This window comes from Saccopteryx leptura, chromosome 4 (genome assembly GCF_036850995.1).
Source record: "Saccopteryx leptura isolate mSacLep1 chromosome 4, mSacLep1_pri_phased_curated, whole genome shotgun sequence".
Taxonomy (NCBI): domain Eukaryota; kingdom Metazoa; phylum Chordata; class Mammalia; order Chiroptera; family Emballonuridae; genus Saccopteryx; species Saccopteryx leptura.
The window spans coordinates 217,664,092-217,687,433 of record NC_089506.1 but is presented as its reverse complement, the minus strand read 5'-3'; the positions used below and the strand labels follow the sequence as shown (position 1 = coordinate 217,687,433).

Sequence of the window (23,342 nt, the reverse complement as noted above, 5' to 3'; positions counted from 1 at the left end):
TCGCTGGTTCGAAACCCTGGGCTTGCCTGGCCAAGGCACATATGGGAGTTGATGCTTCCAGCTCCTCCCCACCTTCTCTCTTTCTCTCTCCCTCTCTGTCTCTCTCTCTCTCCCTTTCTCTCTCCTCTCTAAAATGAATAAATTAAAAAAAAAAAAAAGGCCAAACTAGAAATAAGAAAATATATGAAGCCCTGGCTGGATAGCTCAGTTGATTGGAGCTTTGTCCTGAAGCACAGAGGTTGCCAGTTTGACCCCTGGTCAGGGCACATCCAGAACAGATTGATGTTTCTGTCTGCCTCTCCCTTTCCCTCTTTAAAAATCAATAAAAATTATTTTTAAAATATATGAAAGAAAAAAAATTATTAAAAACAGTAAAGATAGTAGACCAACCACTTATAAATCCAGTATGAATTAAAAAGGCAATAAGTACATACCAATCAATAATTACCTAAATGTAAATTGAGTCTGAACAGATGATGGCACAATGGATAGAGGACTGGCTTGGGATGCTGAGGACCCACGTTTGAAACCCCAAGGTTGGCGGCTTGACTGTGGCCTCATCCAGCTTGAGCATGGGATCACAGATATGACCCCATGGTCGCTGGCTTGAACCCAAGGTTGCTGGCTTGAGCAAGGGGTCACTGGCTCGGTGGGAGCCTCCCAGTCAAGGCACACATGAGAAAGCAATCACTGAACTAAGGTGCCACAACTATGAGTTGATGCTTCTCAACTCTCCCTCCCTTCCTATCTCTGGCTTAAAAAAAAAGTATATATATATAAAAGGCTGTTATTGGGATAGAGGACAAATTTGAATATGGACTATATATTAGAAGGTAATATTGTACTGATAATAACTTCTGTGAATTATTTAATTGTTCCATAGTTATGTAAGAAAATATTCTTGTTCTTAGGAAACAAATCATGAAGTATGTATTTAGGAATGACGGGCCTTCAACTTAACCTCAAATGGTTCAGTAATATGTATACTTAGCAAAATACACAGTAAATGTGGTGAAATAAAAACTACAAATCCAGCTGAAGAGTATATGAGTTCACTGTACTATTCTTTTATCGTCCTGTAGGTTTGAATTTTTCAAAATAAAGTTGAAAATTAGCGAAATCTCTGCCCTGGCTGGATAGCTCGACTGGTTAGAGCAGTGGTAGTCAGCCTGATCCCTACCGCCCACTAGGGGGCGTTCCAGCTTTCATGGTGGGCAGTAGCAGAGCAACCAAAGTATAAATAAAAAGATAGATTTAACTATAGTAAGTTGTTTTATAAAGATTTATTCTGCCAAACTTAGCAAAAATCCGACATAAAGTACTTGGTAAGTAATTACTATTATGTGCTTTAACTGCTTTATAAATTTTATAAAGTAAAGTTACTTCCCTACTTTATAAATCACCATTACTGTGGAACTGGTGGGTGGTTAGAAAATTTTACTACTAACAGACACAAAAGTGGGCAGTAGGTATAAAAAGGTTGACTACCCCTGGGTTAGAGCATCATCCTGAAGTACAGAGGTTGCCAGTTTAATTCCCAATCAGAGCACATACAGGAATAGATCAATGTTCCTGTCTCTGTGTTTCCCTCTTTTTGAAATCAATAAAAATAAAGATTTTTTAAAAATTAGCAAGACCTCATTTAATCATTTTGGGGGAATGAGATATTCTTTTCTAGTAAACTAAAGCTCTAAAAAAAGTTTCTATAAAAATCTCTCTAGAATGCATTATCCTGATGACCACACAGTCCCTCACACCCATGAAATCAGAATCTCTAATGGTATACCCTAGACAGAAGTACTTTTTAAGACGCCAGATGTGGTTCCACTGTTGAAGACAAGGTTGAGACCCACTGCCCTATGTATGGCTTCTCCGCATTGTCGTTCTAAACTCGAGGACCAACAATGGCTTCTCTTCATTTTTTCCTTTCTGGGGCACTTGGAAACACGGAAGACAACCATCAGGTGCCTCTCCCTCCCCTTGAATCTTCTCTCTTCAGTGTGCAATAGCTCTAATTCTTTTAGGTGCCCTGCTCTTCTCTAAATTATGGTGAAATAACCAAAAAATTTCACAGCAGATAATTCATAATACCCCAAACTGGAAATATCCCAAAAATCCAACACAAAAATAGATAAACTGCAATATATTCATGTAATGGATACTATACAGTAATGAAAACTATAGCTATACTAAAGATCAGTGAATCTCACAATGTTAAGAAGCCAGGCATGAAAAGAATACATATGAATCCATTTACAGAATGTTCAAATGCAGGCAAAACTCAACTACATTGTTTGAAGTCAGAATGACAGTTACCTGTGAGAAGCAGGGAAGGAGCAGTGACTGGGAGGGCTACGGACGAGGCCTTGGAGCACTGGCAACGGGCCATTTCTGGACTGAATGGTGGTTTTTCAGATGTTTGCTTTGTGTTAACTTATTGAGCTGTGGATTTGTTTTGGATATTTTCCTGTATGTGTGATATATCAACTTTAAAATGTTTAAAATGTTATCATTAAGCTCCAGGTAAAGGATATGAAAATTCATAATAATCATAGAAATACCCACATACAGAGTGATGGTTGCTGTGCTCAATCCTCTCCCTCCCCTCTCAATTCTGGAACCAAACTCTCGGGGTTTAACTCCAGCTCTGCCACTTACTAGCTGTGTGACCTTTTAATTTGTGCCTGTTTCAACGATAAAGGAAGCACAGTGGTACCTACTACTGAGTGACTGTGAGAGCTGAAGCAGTTATGAAATAGGAAGTGTCTAGAACACAGCCTGGAATATATCAAGCACTCAAAGACTAGTAGCTGATGCTCTACTCTTGCTCTCTGGCCTCAGGGTCTCTGTTCGCATGGAAGGGAGAAGCTGGGGTCTTTCCCTTCAAGAAGGAACACTTCCAGAAGAAGAAAAAAAAATCTTTCCTTCTCATGGAGCAACTATGTAAGGGGAGGTGTGTGTTTCTGCCATCAGTCAGATGTCCACTGTGGCTCTCAAGAGTTCCCAGGAGGAGGAAGAACAAGTAGACAGGAGCAGCATGTCACCACTGAAAAAGGTTTTTATTACAAAACAAACTAATAAAATCAGGCCTGGTTTTCCACCCCACCTCTGGATAGAGGCCCCTAGGATGGGGTAGGCTGGGGAAAAGGGGAATGATGAACACTGAAAGAACAGAGCAGGCTGACCTCCCCTCGTCAGTCTGAGTCGCTGTCTTTTATAAAGGGCTAGAAAAGCTCTTCCAAAGCCCTTTGAGAAAGACACCATCCTCCGGCCAGGAGGACCGTCGCTGGCACCAGACCCTAGCAATGCCGCACTGCAGGATCCAGGAGGTCTCAGCTGGCTCTCAGCAGAGGCCACCCAAGGTCACTCAGCTTGAGCGATGGCGTATGAGAGCAGCCACAGAAGCAGGGGGCCCAGAATGAGAACAGCAAGCCAGACAGCAAAGCTGGCCCGGATGAGCCTCCGGGCCCGGGCCCCCCAGTGCGCTGCTTCCTTGGACCGGCCTGCCTTATGCCGCTCCTCCGCCTGTGGGGGCAGGTTTCTGGTTAGGTTCTCCCCCACTTCCGTCCCCGAGCACCCACTGCCCACTCGTCCTCCATCCTTGTCACAGTTCAAAACCTCACCCCCAATCCTCGGCCTCCCCCTCTAGTTTCTATTTCTTATGCCTTACCTGCAAAATACCGTATCCCTCTACCTACTTTCCGGGTGGCGTTGCTAGCTCACAAGAACACGTATGGTACCATACTTTTCAGTCCTTTTATCTCCTATCCTTTTCTACTCATCCCAGATTCATCCCAAATCTGGAATTCTTGGCAAGAAATAGTGAGCTATCTTGGAGTATTTCCCTCACGTCCAGTCAAACAACATCCTATTCTCATTAGGCCAATGGGTCTTACCTTTTTCATTATTAAGAATTCTTTTTGATTTTTTTCCTAATGAAACTCACTTCTCATGACAGAAATACAGTTTCTGATTGTTAAAATACAACTAGGGCTGAGGAAATTCCAGCATGATGTTTAAGTTAGCCTGTGTGGCCTTTCAAAAGGTAAACGTGCAGTTTCTCTTAGGGATTTCAAAATGGGGAAGCCCTCCCCAAAGCCCTACGCTCTTGTCCCTGCACAGCTGCCTCCAGCCTGGCCTCTTCCCGTTCCTTCTCCACGCAGGCCTCGAGAGCGGGTCTTACCGAAACTCCCACCCACCCATGTCACTCTCCTCTGCCAAACCCTTGAGTGGTTGGTTCCTCGTTACTTTCAAGATCAAGTTGAAACTCCCAAGCACAGCACTGGAAGCCCTTGGGGATCTGGGCCCTCTGGCTTCATCTCTCATTTCTCACTGGTAGCAGTCCACGCCTTTTACACACTGCTTCCTTTACCTGGAATGACCCTTCACCCTAATTCATTATGTCCTCCCCGGCTTCCCGAGTACCCTGTGCTTCCTCTACCTAAGTGCCAGTGAGCTGCATCCCATTCATAGTCACCCATTTCCACAGCCATCTCTCTTATTAGACTGTGGGACCTGACGGCAAGAACCGTCTCTCATTATTTCTAGCACAATGCCCAGCACTACGCTCTGATAGGTACAGAGGAGCTGATCAGTGTAGATAGGTCAGATATAGGAAACCATTGTCTTACTACACCCACCATCCTGCTCCCATAGAACTGCATTCCTCACCTTGATGGCAAACACAAGGGCCTTGATTCCCAGGCAAGTGCAGCCACAGATAATGCAAGTAGCTGCCAAGCAGCGGAGGCGGAACCAGCAACAGCGAATGGGGGATGGAGAATGAGCAGCTTCCGTGTTGCTCACCATCTCCACTGCATTCTCCTCGTCCTCCATCACCTGTGGGCGACAGTCATGGTACTTTTAAGCCCCAAAACTGAGCCCCTGGCCTGGCTTGCTCAGACTGCACCCCTCTCTGGTCATGTCCTTGTGGCCTAACCAAACTCTCCAGAATGCTACCTTACTGGGGAATTCCTCTAATGACCAAGAGAGTGACTGGACCCCTTTTGTGCTCAGCCTAAGATTTTAAGTCTTAGAGGCAAGCCAGCATGAGCGTAGCATTAGCTGTATTATTGTTTTGACAGTGGGAGGAAGCAAAATGACAGGTGCATACTGAGAAGCAGGAAAAGTCTTACCAGCTGCCAGGAATCTGAGACCATCAAACTGATTTTAAACTGTGTTTCATAGGTCACTAAAATCCTCTGAAGTTCCTTGAGACTGCCCCTGAATATTAAGGATCAGAAAACAGCACCCTAGGCCCTGTTCCTACCTCAAGCAAAACAGCCATTTCATGTGCAAACAGAGGGGTCAAGTACCCATCTAAACTCTTTATAAACGAGAAAACTGAACACCAGAAAGACCTTACCTCCCCGATTTAGGGCCTCCTTTGCTATGCTGACTCCCTGCCACCTCCTCTCCATTTCAACCCAGGCCACACAACATGATCAGATTAACACTGAGTCTGAATGATCTCATAACCCACACAGAAACCTGCATAATGATGCCCTACTTAATCATTTCTCATCTCCCTATTTCTCAGGTCCTCTGGGCTTTGGTACCAAACCACCATCATCTCCAACCGTTCCTCTACATCCTAAATAAAAATGAAACCATTTGCAGTTCTGTGAACACTACACAGGATACAAAGGGTGAAAGAAAAGAGGCAAGAAAAGTAGAGCGCAAAAAGTATGTGCCACAAAGCTGCAGAAGTGGGTGTGAGCCAAGAACTCGGAGGCGGCAAACAGATACAGACATGAAGGGGAGAACACAAGGACAGAGCCCAGGGTGTTGAGCTCAAGAGAAAATGTAAAACGATCAGGGGCTCTTACCTGGCTTTAGGCCTCAGAGGTACTGTGAGTTTCAGCTTCTGCCTCGGGAGTGATTTGGCTTGGGCAGAGAGGGAGCTGACTCAGCTCCAAGCCAGGCCCAGGGGTGGGGTTGGGTGGCCAGCAACCACCTGCAGAGCCCCAGGAGCTCATTTGGGGGTGTAGTTGCCTCAAACCAGTTTGGCTAGATGGAGGAAAGCAAGGGAGGGAAAACAATGGGAGCAACTCAAGGTAGAGATGCCTGCCGTCTGGAAAGGAGTGAAAGCACCTGAGCAAGGAAGGGAAAAGCAGGGGAAAGTCTAAGGCATCAGAGAGCTGAGGGGAGGGCGAAGTATGAGTGAGTGCCTGAAGACTAACTTTAGGGAAGATCAGATTTGCCGAAGTTCTCTTCTTGGTGCTCTCTACCTCAAAGGTAGATAACTCTGGGTCAGAGATGAGGTACTAGATTCTTGGCGGGAGCAAGAGAAAAAGAAAAAAAATGCCAAAATTCCCACCCAACCCTCCACCAGACCAGAAAATCAGAAGCCTCCTTACGCGGATGCTCATACAGAAACTAAGTTTATTATTTTTTTCTTCTTAAAAAAAAAAAAAAAAAAGAAAAAAAAAAACCTCATTGTAGAAGCCCCTCCCCCTTCCCCTAAGGGTGGGGGGCTGTAAAAGATTGCTGGGGAATCAAGTACAAGGGGGTGGGGACAGACTATCTTGCCACCCTTAACACTGCCCAGCCATGTGGGGTGGAAGGGAAGGGAATATGTGAAGTGCCCCGTTTCCATGACAATCAGTTTCCTACCCCCTACTTTGGTGGGAAGAAGGGAGAAGGCCCCTATGTCTCCCTGGAGGCTTTCCCCCACAAAAGACTTCAAGTAGTGGTTAACAGAGTCAGGCCTGGTTGTGGAGGGAGAGGGGCCATGGTGGGAAGCCTGAGTGGGGAGACACCCACTCACGTCTTGGCCTTTCGGCCTCTGTGACTAACAGTGGGGCCAGCCGGGTGTGGGGGGGCACTGCTGCGCAGGATGCGCTGGTCCCCTTGGTTGGCTGTTCCACCAAGTCGGTGGGGGCCAGGCCGTCGGCGTGGGGTTCCATCCCCTTCCTCTTCCTCACCTGAAGCTTCAGCCTCAGACTCCTCTACTAAACCTTCAGGCCCCAAGGGACTTGGGGACTGTAGGCGGCCCCGCTTTGTGGGTGCAGGACTCCTGCCGACTGGGACTCCTGCACGTTTGCGAGGTACCTTCTCAGTCTCTAATGGGGGAACTAGGGACCCTGGACGCAGCCGGGTGGAGCGCAGTTTTGGAGCTAACGAGACCACGGGTGGTGTCAATTCTAACCCACCTGGCCCACCATCTGCTAAATCCAGGTCGTCCTGAATGACAGCCACCACCATGGACCCTTCACTCTTTCGTCCCCGCACTCCCTCTGCTTCGAGGCGCAACCGGGCCAGGCGGGTGAGGGGGCGGCTTCCGTCCTCGTCCGAGGAACTGCCCTCACTCTCCCCCTGGCCCTGCTGCCGCCTCCCCAGTCCACAGCTCTCAAGGACAGAAGAGGGGTCCCGGTCCAAGACAGGGAGCTGGCTGGGCCGAGGTGATGGTGGGTTCTTGGGAGGTCGGCCCCGCTTCCGCTTGGGTGGGGATGTTGAAATGGTGAGGGTGGTGACAGTGTTGGCGACAGTAGCAATGGGACAGGCTAGGAGTGAAGGGAGTGGTGGCACAGGTGGTGGCATCGGGAGTGGCTGTGTCCGGCTCTCTAAGCTGCCATCCCCTTGAGAGGAAATGGTCCCAGGAATTGGTAAGTCGCGTGCTTTAGGGGGCCGCCCACGCCTTCTTTTCTCCACAGGTGACAGGATGATGGGCTCGGGTCTATGAATGGGCTGGGGTCCAAGATGCTGGGGCCCAGAAATAAGCTGAGGTCCCGGGACAGGCTCTGTGACAATGAGGGTCTCAGCCCCAGGGACTGCCTCCGCCCCATTGCTTTTCCCCTTAGAGGTGGACGGAGGTGCCTCATCTGTCCCTCGCGCAGCATCCGCCGGAGACCTGTTCTTGGGAGGCCGCCCCCTCCGACGTTTCAGAGCAGGAGGGGTGACGGCAAGCAGCGCCCTCTCTCCGTTTTCCGGGCCACCCTCGCCAGACACCCCCAGCTCAATGCGACGGCGAGCTACGAAGGGCTGCTGGGTGAGGGCGGGCAGTGTGGAGAGGGGAGCCGCTTCACAGGGCCCGCTGGTGGAAGGCGAGCATTCCGGCCCCGACACGCTGCGGGCAGATGGGCTTCCCGGGCTGGTACCCATCTTCTCCATGGCCCCAGGCGCAAGGGTGTTCGCAGTCCCCCGCTGCTGTCGCCGCCGCCTCACCAGTTCCTTTTCCTCCACCACGGTCACTAGCCGTCCTGGTAACTTGCGAAGCACTTTGGGGCCTGGAGGCTGCCCGGGTCGGCCAGCCCCCTGCCCCCGAATTTCTACATCAGCACTGGTGCGACGCCGTGGGGGCCGGGCCAGCGAAGAGCCCTCAGGCGAGGAGGTGGCTGAGGATGAGGCCGATGGAGCTGTGACCTCAGGTGAAACAAGTTCCTGCGGCTTCTGTGGGCTGGGTGTTGGGGTCCGGGCCTCCACCAGCTCTTCTGAGTTCCTGTCAGCCTCCAACGGCAACTGGAGGAGCTCACTGGGTGCTGCTGATGGCGGGCGTGCTAGCCCGCTGTTCTTGCTCAGACACGCGGGCACCTCCTCACCACCGGTCAGCACTGTGAGGACGGTCCCCTCAGCAGGCTCTGGTTCCCGCTCCTGACTCTCTGGGAAGCTGCCCGCCTCCAGGATTGGGCTATGTGCAGAAGAGGCGAGAGAGAGGTTCTTCTCTGACACAGGCAGGGTCTCAACAGCAACTGGCAACAGATCCTTAGGGGGCACACGAGGGAGCGGGGGAGCCTCAGAACTGGCCGTATCAGCCAGCTCCAGGGACTCGGCAGACGCCAACGCTTGTGCACACAGCTCTGCCTCAGGCCCCATGCCCAAGGGGAGCTTGGTGACTGGGGGGAAGATGGGCACAGAAGGTAGACCGAGCAAGAGAGGGGAGGTAGGCGTTAAGATAGAGGTTTGGGCTGGCGGTGGGGTGTGAGCTGGCGGAGGGGTACAGGCAGGAGGAGGCGTGCAGGCCGACGAACAAGAGGGAGGAACCTGCGAAGGAAGTGGGGGAGAAGGCAGGATGTGGACAGGAAGCATGGTCAATGGGTCTGGAGCTGAAATGGGGATTGGGGCAGGGACTGGGACAGGAACAGGAACTGCAGCAGGGGCCGAAGTCGGAGGGGGTCGAGGCCTAGGCACTGGCCTGGGAACTCGCTCCCTGGCAGGGCTGCAGCGAGGGGCAGTGGAGGTGTTGCGGGTATGATGGGTGGACACGGCAGGAGTGTGGTTTGCCCCTTGAGTCTCAGCCCGAGCTCCACGAAGACGCTCACTGACTCGAGTCCCTGGCCTTTCGGGGGCCTTGACCTTCTTACTGCGCCGGTGGCTGCCTCCAGCAGTCCCACAGGAAACCTCATCCCCAGCCCCCGGCCCCTCCTCCTCCTCTTGGGGTAGGCGAAACACCTCCTCCTTGGCTTGGTCCAGGTCCTTGCGGGCAGCTTCCACTTGCTCCTACCAACAGAGCCCACAGAGCGGTCAGAGAAAGACAAGCAGAGTGATGAGTGGGTAGAAAGTTAACTTCCTATTTCCAACCCCAATCCCTAGAACTACTCACTTCTGCCTGCTTGAGCTCCTCTCGGCTCACCTCCTCCAGGGAGGCTTCCAGGAATTTCATAGCATAGCGTTCAATAGGGGTCAGCTGTGGGGAGGAGTAATGGAGATAAACATAGGGACCTGGTGCCCAGAGCCTATCAGCCCTGATTATTTTTACCACGAAAGATGGGGGTGGGGGTTCAAAAAGTCCAGAGAAAAGAGCTGTACAGGGTGAGGTTGAGAACTAGTGGGTCCAACACTCACCTGTTCTACAAGGGCAGCAATTTCCTGCTCAGCCCGGGACATCTCCTCCTCCTCAGCCCCAGGCCGACCAGCCTCCTCTCCCTCACCAGCAGGAAACCCATCATTCTCATTGAATTCTGCAAGCTCAGCCACCTGTTCAGCCTTGGCCTGGGTGGCCGCACGAATATCTTCTTCATCCTCTGCCCGACACAACGCCTACAAAGGTGTGTGGAAGAAACCCAGGAAAATTAACAAACTTTACATCCTATGATTCGATTCTGGCCAAAATTTGAGGTGTTTACACCAAAAACAAACAAAAGCCCTGGACTCAAAAGTCCCGGGTCCCCGTCCTGGTATCATTCTTGCCTTTTTCATGGACAAATAGTTGATTTCTAAGGAGTAGTGTTGTCATCTGTGAAAAGAGATCACAACTCTCTGACTACCTGAGGCATTTACTGTATTTAAACATACTGTATGTTTATAGTTTATGAAGTGCTACAAAACTGTTATTACAAGGACTGGACTAAACTGGTTCTTCACTATATACCATAGATTCTACAATAAATCAAATACTGTCTGGGTCACAGCCCAGATTAAAAACAAAAAAAAGTTTATAGCCAACCAGGTTTATAACAAAATTCAACTCTCTTCTGTACCCCTAAAGTGACCAAAGCAATGAAGTGGTCCACGTAGGATAAAATGGATTTGACCAGGGCTTCCACCAGGGACAAAATAACCGTTTTAATGACCTTGCACTCTGCTTCCTTTCTGTTCAAGACAACTTTTAGATCTTTTAAATAGCAGAAAGTTCTAAGTGACAAGTGATGGCACAGTGAGTAATAGCGCATCAACCTGGACACTAAGGTCCCAGGTTCAAAACCCCAAGGTCACCAGCTTGAGTGTGGGATCATCGACATGATCCCATGGTCGCTGACTTGAGCCCAAGGGCCACTGGCTTGGGTGGAGACCCCTGGTCAAGGTACATGTGAGAAACAATCAATAAACAACTCAAGTGACGCAAATACTAGCTGATAATTCTCCTTCCTGTCTTTCTCAAAAAAAAAGCAGAAAGTTCTGAATACAAAATTCTTTTTTGCATATGACAACAAACTAACCACAGCTAATCTTTTCCTTGAGATATACAGGGAGCTTATGTCAAAGTCACTAAAGAAAGTAGCCTAGAGTGTGTTCAACAATGAGAAGAAGGTACTTTGTAGGAAAAAACATCTCTATGATACTCTCGCTATACCTGTAGTTCCTAAATAATTGCTGCTGAAAAGCTTTGAAAAGATACATACGCTCAAACCACACCTTCAAAAATGATTTAGAAAAAATAAATGATTTCAATTTTCAGATGAGGCCCAGAAATAAATCCTTTTAAAAGCCTTCCAAGTGATTCTACTATGCATCAGTGTTTGGAAAACAAGAGTTCAATATATGCACAAAGCAATACTTTTTTTTTTTTGTATTGTTCTAAAGCTCGAAACGGGGAGACAGTCAGACAGACTCCCGCATGCGCCCGACCGGGATCCACCCGGCAAGCCCACCGGGGGTGATGCTCTGCCCATCCGGGCATCCGGGGCATCCCTCTGTTGAGACCAGAGCCACTCTAGCGCCTGAGGCAGAGGCCCTGGGGGTGTCGCTCTGTTGCAACCAGAGCCACTCTAGCGCCTGAGGCAGAGGCCATGGAGCCATCCCCAGCCCCCGGGCCATCTTTGCTCCAATGGAGCCTTGGCTGCAGGAGGGGAAGAGAGAGACAGAGAGGAAGGAGAGGGGGAGGGGTGGAGAAGCAGATGGGCGCTTCTCCTGTGTGCCCTGGCCGGGAATCAAACCCGGGACTTCTGCACGCCAGGCTGACGCTCTACCGCTGAGCCAACCGGCCAGGGTACACAAAGCAATTCTTAATTCACTATGCCATTTAACCTCAGTTACTCATTAGCATTTCAGAAAAGTGAAAAGTAAGGCTCAGAAGATTAAATAGACTTGGCTTAACAAATACAATTATTAAAAAGCACGGCTAGAATCCAAACTCAGAAATGAAAACTTCAAATTGTCTTTTTTCTGTGAAATCCTATGAACCAATAAGCAAAGGTCGGCTGTAATCTAGGAAGCAGCAGAAACAGTTCTTTCCCCCTGAACAAGCTCAATGCACTGAGCGACAACACACTGTAACCATTAGCTCTCCTCTAGGGACTGCCCACTGTTTTCTTTCACCTGCTCCAGGATGTGAGTCTGCTTGCTGGCCACGGTCTCTTCCTCCTCTTCAGGGGCAGAGGGTACAGACGAGCCAGAAGGCTCCTCCAGGGGCATATCAAACAGCTCTCGGATGGTCTGCTTTGGAAAGAACAGAAGAAAAAGTGTCAGGGTCAACAGAATACTAACCCAGGTCTACAGAGGTGCCACTGGCTGAAGAGGCAGTCTGTAGAAGTCAAAGCCTCCTCCTCCATACACAGGAGTAACTCCTACAGGCGCAGCAGTGCCCTCTTGAACAGGCCGGAAGATAGTAGTACCTGTTTAAAATAGGCAGTGGTAAAGTTGCCTCCCTCAATGGCCATATCTCCCAACATTCTCTTCTGATTTGCCTTTTTTAGGATGTTCTCCTCCACTGTCCGTTCACTGATAAGCCTAAGGGGTGATGGAAGGCATGTGTAAACAGCCAGATACGTCAGTGAAAACCTGTCAGCAAAGGGGAAGCAAGGAAAGAAGTCTAAGAAATACCTATAGATGTGAACGTCTCGGGTCTGGCCAATTCGGTGACAGCGATCCTGGGCCTGAGCATCCATGGTGGGGTTCCAGTCGCTGTCATAAAAAACAACGGTGTCTGCTCCTGTCAGGTTCACACCCACACCCCCACTCCGAGTGGAAAGGATGAAGCAGAATATGCGTTTGTCTGCATTGAATCGTTCCATCAAGGCCTAGAGGGAAAGTGGAAAAAAAGACGGGATGTTTTGGGACCCAAGGCTGAATGGGGCTTTTCCTGGGACCCCAAGGTCTGGAAAAAGGAAACAGAAGTTAGAGAAGTCTCTAGGAGCTGCCATGCCTGGATTACCTGTCTCTGCTCGACTCTAGTAGACCCATCTAGACGTAAGTAGAGGTGGCCGTGGTAGGTGAGAAACTGCTCCAATACATCCAGCATCCGGGTCATCTGGGTGAAGATGAGCACCCGGTGGCCCTCCACCTTGAGCTGTCGCAGCAGCACGGCTAATGTCTGCAACTTTCCTGAAGAGATATGAAGGGGCACAGGAAACTAGCTATAAACTGGGATGGGGAGAACACTTTGCACTGGAAGGCTACAGTTGAAAGAGAAACCAAAATTTCAGGCTAGAATTTCAATTAGCCTATGACACCAAAAATATCTGAATTCGTGTATTTCATTCCCTTCAGGGTTTCCTTCTTCCGTGTGCTTCTGTCTTGGATCTAACTTCTCTAGTCTAATTAGGGGTAGGTCCTATAGACCCTTTGGGGGCAAAAAGGAATCCATAATAGTGTGTGAGCAACAGATCTTTAAGCACATACTACAAGGAACTATAGCAGCTGAAATACAGGACAGATTCACAGGATAAACAACAGTTCCACTGAGGTCATGGTTTACAGACAGTGACTGAAGGTCACTGAGATCGGAACCACAGCGGCAGGACTTCAGGTTCTCTAGTTCAACCTCCCCTCAAACACAGAATTAACTTCTATAACATTTCTGATAAGTCAGTCTGAAAACTTTAACCGACTTTCAATTCACCTACTCTGAATGATTTCAAATGTTGTAAAATTATTTTTACTAAAGTATATATTAAGTACATATTTTATATTAATAAAATTTTTGGAAAATTAAATATTACTTAATATAATAAAAATTCTGCTAACTTTCTTATAATCTAAGACATTTAGCAAATCCCCCAAAACATGTCACTATAGAAATATCTATTCAAAGTTGTGGCAGAAACTATTCACTACTGTTCAAAAGATATTGGTTAATAGAAAGTGAGTTACACTGTGGACACCTGGCAAAGATCCCTTGATCCCACGGGAGGCAAGCCCGAACACAACCTCAGAAGATAAATCATGACTGGTTTTAAATAAGCCAGAATTCCTCTTTGCCATTTCCCTTTATCCACGATTTCTCTAAGGATGGGCATATGGCCTAACGTGGGCCAATGAATTATGAAGCAAAGTCAATGGGCTTTATTTCCTAGAAAAAGACGACTTGCCAGGAGTATTTTGTCTCAACCTCTTGCTCGCAGCTTAAAGTATTTGGTGTGCTCCCTAGAGTTACAGCAGCCATCTTATCAGATCATGAAGAAATAAGTATGAGAATAAAAAGATAAAAGCTAGAGATGGTAGAAAGCAAAGTAGACAGACAAGAAGGTACTGGGTCCACTAAGCTGCTGAACAAGCCATATACACTATTCTCAGAATTTCTCTTTAAGTAAACAGTAAATAAATAAGTGGTGGTTTAAGCCACTGTTGGTTTTCTGTTACTTGCAGCCAAATGCATTTTAACCAATAAAATTCTAACCAAAAGATAAGGATTCTTGTCTTTCCACAAAACAAAATTTGCTGTGCAGTCTAGCACTGCTACATACCTTTACCCATAAATCTGGAAACTAGGCTGCAATCTCGCTCATCACTGTATCCCACATGATTAGCAAAAGAGTTTACAAAATAATCACTGAACGAATAAGCAAATTAGCACACTTTTAACTTTCATCAAAGTCAAATTCATGAATGCCAAAAATCCATCACAAGGCCTACAAGTCTCCATCTTGCCCGTAAGCATAACCTAAAAAAATGTCCAATGTTTAATAAAATCTAGAGAGACCTTATGTACAGCATCCCTCTGATGTAAAAGTCTTGCTACTAACACAGGAAAAGAGGTCAAGAGAACCTCACCAGCCAATAAACTCACCGCAATCATACTGAATGAGCCTCAAGTCTGGGAACTGGGTGCGCATGTTACACACAATACGGTGCAAAGGACGAGCCCGGGGCCAGAGCTCACGGGCCAATTGCTCCTGGAAGGCTGCCTGACGTGGGGCCAGCCATGGAGGTGGGTGGCAGGCATGTAGGGAAGGGGGAGGTGCCTCCACAGGAGGCATGACAAAGATGAACCTGCAAAAGGAAGAAGGCAAGCAGTATAAAGAATGGAGCTCTGGCCTGACCTGTGGTGGCGCAGTGGATAAGGCATTGACTGGTAATGCTGAGGTCATTGGTTTGAAACCCTGGGCTTACCTGATCAAGGCACACATGAGAAGCAACTACTAGGAGTTGATGCTTCCTGCCCCCCCCCCCCGACTCCACCCTGCTTTTTTTCTCTCTCTCCTCTCCCTAAAATCCAAATAGAAATCTTAATATATATACGTGTGTGTGTGTGTGTGTGTGTGTGTGTGTGTGTGTGTGTGTATATATATATATATATATATAAATAAATAAATGGAGAATGGAGCTCGGAAGGGTCCCAGAAGTTAGCACCTTCAATAGCCCTAACTACTACACCCACTCAGAGGCCACAAGAACCCTCTGCCCATGAGCAGTCAGCCCTGCCAACCTCTCAATGATTTCAGACAGCTGGTCCAGTCGTTGCTGAGGAAACAGTACAGCCCGGCAGGCAGCCTCAGTGTAAGTCCAAAACGTGGGGTGGCTGGGGCAAGGAGAACAAGGACCGACGGGGCTGGCCACAGGCTGTGGCAGGGTACAGAAATCCAGGACTTCAGTTCCATACATGGGGGCCAGGGCCCCGTGAGCCTCACTGAGTTGGAAAATCCGTTCCAGGCGTTCAGACCGCTGTCGTTTTCGCTTTTCCTCTAGAGAGTCCTGGGGATAAAAACAAACAAAAAGTAGTCATCAGTGTCCCCATAGAAAACCCGACAGTTCCTCCCACAATTAAACATAGTCTATAGAAATCCTTCCACAGCTGTTGAGTGGAACAGCTCCTCCACAGAAGGGCTGGTCTTCTTCCCTTGTGTGCTACCAAAGCAGAGTGGCTGAGTATTCAAACTTAAGCTCCACATTCCAACAATCCTATAAAATAGCTGATTTGTGGGAATTTTCCTATATAACATTTAACTTCAGAACACTCAAGTTATCTTCTTGCAGTAGATCAAAGACAAGTACTAAAGCCTTCTTCATGATGCCTCCACACCCCCTGGCCCCCAACACTAACTCCTTCCCACTATAAGCGGGGCGGGGTAGGGGGGAAGGGCTTGGCCTGGCCTAGCTCCTAGGAACACCAGTGTTGTGAGTGCATGGGGGACGGGTCCCCAGTGCCCTCCCTCCTGGAGCCCCTCACCCCACACCTCTTTCCACCACCTCCCCAGGAAAAACCAGATGTGGGGAATGCAGAGGGTACCAACCAGAGCAGAACCCCTTCCCATGGTATTAAAAAGGGAGAGACAGGCCCTGGCCGGTTGGCTTAGTGGTAGAGCGTTGGCCTGGCGTGCACAAGTCCGGGGTTCAATTCCCGGCCAGGGCACACAGGAGAGGCACCCATCTGCTTCTCCATCCCTCCCCCTCTCCATCCTCTCTGTCTCTCTCTTCCCCTCCCGCAGCCGAGGCTCCATTGGAGCAAAAGATGGCCCGGGTGCTGGGGATGGCTCCTTGGCCTCTGCCCCAGGCGCTAGAGTGGCTCTGGTCACGACAGAGTGACGCCCCGGATGGGCAGAGCATTGCCCCCTGGTGGGCGTGCCGGGTGGATCCCAGTCGGGCGCATGCGGGAGTCTGTCTGACTGCCTCCCCGTTTCCAGCTTCAGAAAAATACAAAAAAAAAAAAAAAAAAAAAGGAGAGACAGCTATGCCATCCCCTACCACCCCCTCCTGACTGGCCCCTCCATCACATCTTTCTCTCCTCACATCCTTGGTGATGATTTTGGCAACTTTAGGAATGGCAATTCTCAAGAGGGGAATAAAAAAACCTTCCTCAAATCCCTGAACAGGATACAGAGGGGCTCATCAAATCCACAGGTGTCTGCCAGACCAGAACGGAGTGGGGATGGGGATAGTAACCAGACACCTGGTATCATCATCCTGAGAGAAAAGCAGAGTGCCCTAGCAGATAGGATATCTGTATGACTTTGACCCAGTCCTTCCCCATCTCTGTGCTTCCGGTTCCACAGGCATTAAAATCACTGCCCCCCACCCCCTTTAAACATTTATCCCACTTGTAGTTTCACTTTGTATGCAGGGAAAGGGGATAGTTTTTTTTTTTTTTTTATTTATTCATTTTTTTAGAGAGGAGAGGGAGAGACAGAGAGAGAGGAGAGACAGAGAGAGAAGGGGGGAGGAGCTGGAAGCATCAACTCCCACATGTGCCTTGACCAGGCAAGCCCAGGGTTTCGAACCGGCGACCTCAGCATTTCCAGGTTGACACTTTATCCACTGCACCACCACAGGCCAGGCGAGGGGGATAGTTTGATTAATGTCTTCTACCCATTTAAACTGTAAGAATTATAAAACATGGACCATATTTATCTGATCTTGTTCACCAGAATCACCCAGTATCTAGCTCAGTATTTGGCACAAAGTAGGCTCTCAATAATTATCTGTTAATAGCACGGATCTCATGCCTAACCAATGGTGGCACAGTGGATAGAATGTTGACCTGGGACTCTGAGGTCACAGGAGCTCACAGGCTTGAGTATGGGACCATCAACATGATCCCAAGGTCACTGGCTTCATCCCCCCCACCCCCCATCAAAGCACGTATGAGAAGCAACCAATGAACAACTGAAGTGAAGCAGCTATGAATTGTTGCTTTTTATCTTTCTGCTCTTTCTGCCTTCCTGTCTCTCTCTCTCTCAAAAAAAAAGAATGGGCCCTGGCCGGTTGGCTCAGCGGTAGAGCGTCGGCCTGGCGTGCGGGGGACCCGGGTTCAATTCCCGGCCAGGGCACATAGGAGAAGCACCCATTTGCTTCTCCACCCCCCCTCCTTCCTCTCTGTCTCTCTCTTCCCCTCCCGTAGCCAAGGCTCCATTGGAGTAGAGATGGCCCGGGCGCTGGGGATGGCTCCTTGGCCTCTGCCCCAGGCGCTAGAGTGGCTCTGGTCGCGGCAGAGTGACGCCCGGAGGGGCAGAGCATCGCCCCTGGTGGGCGTGCCGGATGGTTCCCGGTCGGGTGCATGCGGGTGTCTGTCTGACTGTCTCTCCCCGTTTCCAGCTTCAGAAAAATACAAAAAAAAAAAAAAAAAAAAAAAATAGCAAAGAAAAAAAAAATACTGCCTGACCTGTGGTGGCGCAGTGGATAAAGCGTCGACCTGGAAATGCTGAGGTCGCCGGTTCGAAACCCTGGGCTTGCCTGGTAAAGGCACATATGGGAGTTGATGCTTCCAGCTCCTCCCCCCCTTCTCTCTCTGTCTCTCCTCTTTCTCTCTCTCTCTCTCTCTCTCTGTCTCTCCCTCTCCTCTCTAAAATGAATAAAAAATAATTTAAAAAAATTAAAAAAAAAAGAAAAAGAAAAAAATACTTGCAAATCATGTATCTGAAAAGGGACTTGTATCTAGTATATATAAAAGACTTACAACTCAATAATAAAATCCCAATTAAAAAGGGCTCAGTGGATAGAGCATTGATCTAGTATATGGACATCCCAGGTTCGATTCCTGGTCAGGACCCATAGGAGAAGCAACCATCTATTTCTTCACCCCACCTTCCCTCCCTCTTTCCCTCCCATAGCCAGTGGCTCAACTGGTTCGATTGTAGCCCCAGGCACTCAGGATGGCACAGTTGGTCAGAGGCGCTAAAAATGGCTCAGTACTCTAGCACTAGCCCCAGATGGAGTTGCCAGGTGGATCCTAGTCGGGGTGCATGCAGGAGTCTGCCTCACTATCTCCCTTCCTCTCACCTAAAAAAAAAAAAAAAAAAGGGCAAAGGACCCAAAGAGACATTTTTTCAAAGATACATAAATGGCCAACAACCACTTAAAAGATGCTCAATATCATTAGCCATCAGGAAATTGCAACTCAAAACCTTAAGACACCAATTCATACACACTCGGATGTAATTAAAAAAGAAAAATAACACCAAGAATTGGCAAAGATGTGGAGATCCTGGATCTACCCTAAGAGGCTGCTGGCAGGAATGTAAAATGGCACAACTACATTGGAAAAGTTTGGCAGTTTCTAAAACAGTTCAACATGGTTACCACATGGCCCAGCAACTCCAATCCTAGTTATACATTCAATATAACTGAAAACATGAAAAGACACAAAATCTTATGTTCACAGCTGCACAATTCACAACAGCCAACAAGAAGAAATAATTCAAATATCCCCAACAACTGATAATGTAAAAAATGTAGTATATCCATAAAATGGAATATTTAACAATAAAAAGAAATGAAGTACCGATATGTGCTTTAAACATGAACGAACCTCAAAGACGTTAAGCTAAGTGAAAGAAGCCAATCATAAAAGACTATTATATGACTCAATAGGCAAATCTATAAAGAGAGAATAGATCAGCTAAGAGGGAGGGAGGAGTTAGGGCAGGGGTAGTCAACCTTTTTATACCTACTGCCCACTTTTGTATCTCTGTTAGTAGTAAAATTTTCTAACTGCCCACCAGTTCCACAGTAATGGTGATTTATAAAGTAGGGAAGTAACTTTACTTTATAAAATTTATAAAGCAGAGTTACAGCAAGTTAAAGCACATAATAATAATTACTGACCAAGTACTTTATGTAGGATTTTTGCTAAGTTTGGCAGAATAAATCTTTATAAAACAACTTACTATAGTTAAATCTATCTTTTTATTTATACTTTGGTTGCTCCGCTACTGCCCATCATGAAAGCTGGAATGCCCACTAATGGGCGGTAGGGACTAGGTTGACCACCACTAGGTTAGGGGATGCCGGCTAAGGGAGTGAAGTTTCTTGATAGGGCCATGAAAATGTTCTAATGCATGACTGTGGTAATGTTGCATAAAGCCACTGAATTGAACCCTTTCTTTTTTTTTAATCTTTTTTACAGAGACAGAGAGTCAGAGAGAGGGATAGATAGGGACAGACAGACAGCAACGGAGAGAGATGAGAAGCATCAATCATCAGTTTTTCATTGTTCACTGATTGCTTTCTCATATGTGCCTTGACCGCGGGCCTTCAGCAGACCCAGTAACCCCTTGCTCGAGCCAGCGACCTTGGGTCCAAGCTGGTGAGCTTTTGCTCAAACCAGATGAGCCTGCGCTCAAGCTGGCAACCTCAGGGTCTCAAACCTGGGTCCTCCGCATCCCAGTCCAACAGTCTATCCACTGCGCCACCGCCCGGTCAGGCGAATTGTACACTTTAAAATTGGTTACCTGTGTGGTACCATGGTTTGTCTCAAACTGTTTAAGAAAAAAGTAAGTGTCAAAAAGCTGCTATCTATTTGCAGAGAAACCAAAATTTAGCACAGACCAGGGGTTGCCACCTTTGGGCTAGGACCTAAGCTCTCTTCTCCTTTCACCAAGCCAGAAAAACCTGGCAGTATCAGAAAGACAAAAGGTGGAGACAGTGGCACTGAGGAAGGCAGGGAGACTGAGGCAAAGAATAAGAAGCAGCTCTCTAAGAGTGAGAAACAGCTAAAAGGTCCTAGAAGGACTCACTAGGTCCTTCTTCTAATTTGTTGCTGGTTTATTTACTTGAATCTGAGTTGTAAGTTTAACTTAACCAAACATGTATGGACGCTTCATATGATGGAAAAACAATAGCCACCAGAAGGCTAATGAAGGAACAGGGGACAGGGTTCTTTTTACTGCCCACTTAATCACTATGGAGGTAAAAAAAAACTAAAAGAAAGGGCCATCAAAGTCAGATGATGATCTTTCGGAAACTGTATTACATTCCTCCCTTAGAAGTTCAAATACTGCCTGACCTGTGGTGGTGCAGTGAATAAAGCATCAACATGGAATGCTATGGTTGCTGGTTCAAAACCCTGGGCTTGCCTGGTTAAGGCACATATAACAAGCAATCAATGAACTAAAGTGAGGCAACTATGAGTTGCTACTTCTCACTCTCCCCTCGCTGCTCCATAAAATCAGTAAATTAAGTATTTTAAAATAAGAATAATAATAAAAAAAGAAGTTCAAATACTCAATGATAGTAATAGTTTTAGCAACTGAGGAAAGTAAAAGTCTTCCTGTTTCTGAGGACTGCCTCTTGTGGGGAAGAGGAGAAAGTATATCTCTGTTCTTCTAAGTTGTGTGACATTTATAGCATCATTCACTGGCCTGGTTTCTTCATCTGTAAAACAGGTCAATTAGATTACAACACTAATTCAAAAGAGTAAGCAACAAAAAAAGCCTGACCAGGTGGTAGCGCAGTAAATAGAGTGTTGGCCTGGGATGCTGAGGACCCAGGTTCGAAACTCTGAGGTTGCCGGCTTAAGTATGGGCTCATCCAGCTTGAGTGCGGGGTCACTGGTTTAAGACCAAAGGTCGCTGGCTTGAGCAAGGGGTCACTGGCTCAGCTGGACCCCCCCCCCAATCAAGGCACATATGAGAAAGCAGTCAATGAAGAACTAAGGTGCCACAATGGAGAACTGATGCTTCTTATTTCTCTCCCTTCCTGCCTGTTTGTCCCTGTCTGTCCCTCTTAAAAAAAAAAAAAAAAGAGAGAGAGAGACCAATCACAAGACGACCTTCAACACATCAGTGAATAACAGTTTTAAAAGCACATTAGAGCCCCAGCTGGGCAGCTCAGTTGATTAGAGCATCATTATGATCTGCCAAGGTTGCACACGTTCCATCCCTGGTCAGGGCACATACGAGGATCAAACAGTGAATGCATAAATAAATGACACAACAAATTGATGTTTCTCTCTCTTAAATCAATAAATAAAAATTAAAAGAATGAAAAACCACATATGTATAAAATATACCAAAAAAAAAAAAAAAAAAAAGCATAGTAGGTCTTCAATCACCTCTACGAGAAAGGAGAACATGATTATCCCCGTTTTACAGATAACAACAAACAGTACAGGCTCAGGAAGAGGAGGGACTGTGCAATGGCTCGCAAGCAAAGGTCCACAAAACTGAGTTTTATAATTTACCAAGATAAAAGTAGCATTCTTCTAGTCCATCCATTCTACCAACACTCCAAAGAAACTCCACTTCCCATCCCCTCTCCTTTGAGGCAGTGAAACTTACCAGATAGAAAGGGGAACGAGGTGGCGGCGGGGGCTGGCGTCGAGGCCGGGGACCACTGAACGAGGTAGCAGTGGAGGGAGGGCTGGGGGGACCAGAGCCCAACGTCAGTGTCTCAGGCTCATCCTTGGCAACAGGCAGCCGGGACACCATGGTGACAGGCAAGGGAGCGGCACCAGACGCAGACACCACAAGGGGAGATGCCTGGGAAGCTGGGGCCTGTGTTGAGGCTGAGGCTGGAGCCAGGGCCAGAGTGTGCGCTGTGGCGGGGCCCGAGGTGGGCAGTGGGACTGGGGCAGGGTTCAAGGTCAGCGTTTGCACTGAAGCTGGGGTCAGGAGTGAAGCAGATGATGACACCGGAGCCAAAGTCAGAGTGTGAGATGGGGTCGGGCCCATCGGAGAAGCAGGAGCCAGAGACAGCGTCTGAGTTGGACCTAGTGGTGGTCCTGGTGCCAAAGACAGTGTCTGGGCTGGAGCTGGTACTAGGGGTGATGCTGGAGTCAATGACAATGTCTGAGCCGGAAAGGGCCTCTGGGTGTTCCCTGTCCCCAAAGAGAGTGTCTGAGATGGAGACGAGCCACCAAGAGTGGCCGCTAAAGCTGGGGCTAAGGCCAGCGCCGGTGTTGAAGCCGGGCCCGGGAGAGGCGATGGAATTGGGGCTGGTACCATAGTTGGAGTTGATGATGGAGCCAATACAGTCGTTGAGACTGGCACCAGTGAAGAAGCTGAAGCTAAAGGAGCTCCTGGAGCAGATGAAGAAGCCAGCACTGGCAGAGGAGCCAGGGAAGGCGCCGGAGGAGCCAGGACTGCTGTCTGTGGAGCTGCCATGGGAGCCGGAGAGGAGGTCAGAGCCTGAGATGCTGGAGGCGCTGGAGCCAGAAGAGAAGCCTGAGCTGGAGCTGAATTTGGTGCTGCCGGAAAAGAATTAGTCAGGGCAGAAGCTGGCAACAGCACAGGTGAGCAAGCTGGGGCCATGGCCGAGTTCAACCCTGGAACATGTGAAGAGGCTGGAGCCAACAACAGAGGGTGACCAGGTGCCTGAGATGGGGACAGGGACGAAGTTGTGGCCAAACCTAGAGTCAAGGTTGACGCTGATGGGGCAGTCCCAGCTGGTGCCAAAGAGGGCGGTCCAGGAGCCGCCGAGACAACAGGTGCCAGTGTTGGAGTCACATTGGTCAACACAGCTGGGCCTGAAGCCGAAACATGTAAGGGAGCTGAGACAGGGATGGCGAGTGGGGCTGAGGCCGCGGCAGGAAGCGTGGTGGAGACAGAGATGGGGAGTGACGATGACACCGGAACCGAGACTGTGCAGGATGCGGGACTAGCCAGGGGAGAGGAGTTGGGGACTGGCACTGGAGAAGAGGCTGGCCCAAGGAGTGAGGATGGCACAGGAAGGGAAGAAGAGATGGTCAAGGGAGCAGCTCCGGGTGCTGACGCTGTGGAGACAGAGGATGAGTTAGCCCCAGAATTCTTTCC

The 23,342-nt window shown here is 48.3% G+C and overlaps 3 protein-coding genes across 3 annotated transcripts in view; 1 reads left to right on the top strand and 2 right to left on the bottom strand.

Moving 5' to 3' along the window:
* The window catches only part of STX1B (syntaxin 1B), a 254,524-nt gene that overhangs the window by 221,317 nt on the left and 9,865 nt on the right, over positions 1 to 23,342 (top strand). The window lies entirely within an intron of this gene.
* TMEM265 (transmembrane protein 265) lies at positions 3,041 to 6,321 on the bottom strand. Its single transcript, XM_066383317.1, has 3 exons — positions 5,829 to 6,321; positions 4,672 to 4,839; positions 3,041 to 3,525 (listed from the first exon to the last, which is right to left on the bottom strand). The coding sequence occupies exons 2-3, from the start codon at positions 4,834 to 4,836 to the stop codon at positions 3,364 to 3,366; spliced, it is 327 nt and encodes a 108-aa protein (XP_066239414.1). The 5' UTR covers positions 4,837 to 4,839; positions 5,829 to 6,321; the 3' UTR covers positions 3,041 to 3,363.
* Positions 6,367 to 23,342, bottom strand: part of SRCAP (Snf2 related CREBBP activator protein) — a 42,968-nt gene continuing 25,992 nt past the window's right edge. The window contains 10 exon segments of the mRNA XM_066383298.1: positions 6,367 to 9,438; positions 9,542 to 9,625; positions 9,784 to 9,978; positions 11,977 to 12,096; positions 12,273 to 12,387; positions 12,481 to 12,677; positions 12,812 to 12,981; positions 14,666 to 14,868; positions 15,305 to 15,570; positions 21,870 to 23,302. Of these exon segments, the coding sequence (XP_066239395.1) occupies positions 6,766 to 9,438; positions 9,542 to 9,625; positions 9,784 to 9,978; positions 11,977 to 12,096; positions 12,273 to 12,387; positions 12,481 to 12,677; positions 12,812 to 12,981; positions 14,666 to 14,868; positions 15,305 to 15,570; positions 21,870 to 23,302 (5,456 nt within the window). The 3' untranslated portion in view covers positions 6,367 to 6,765.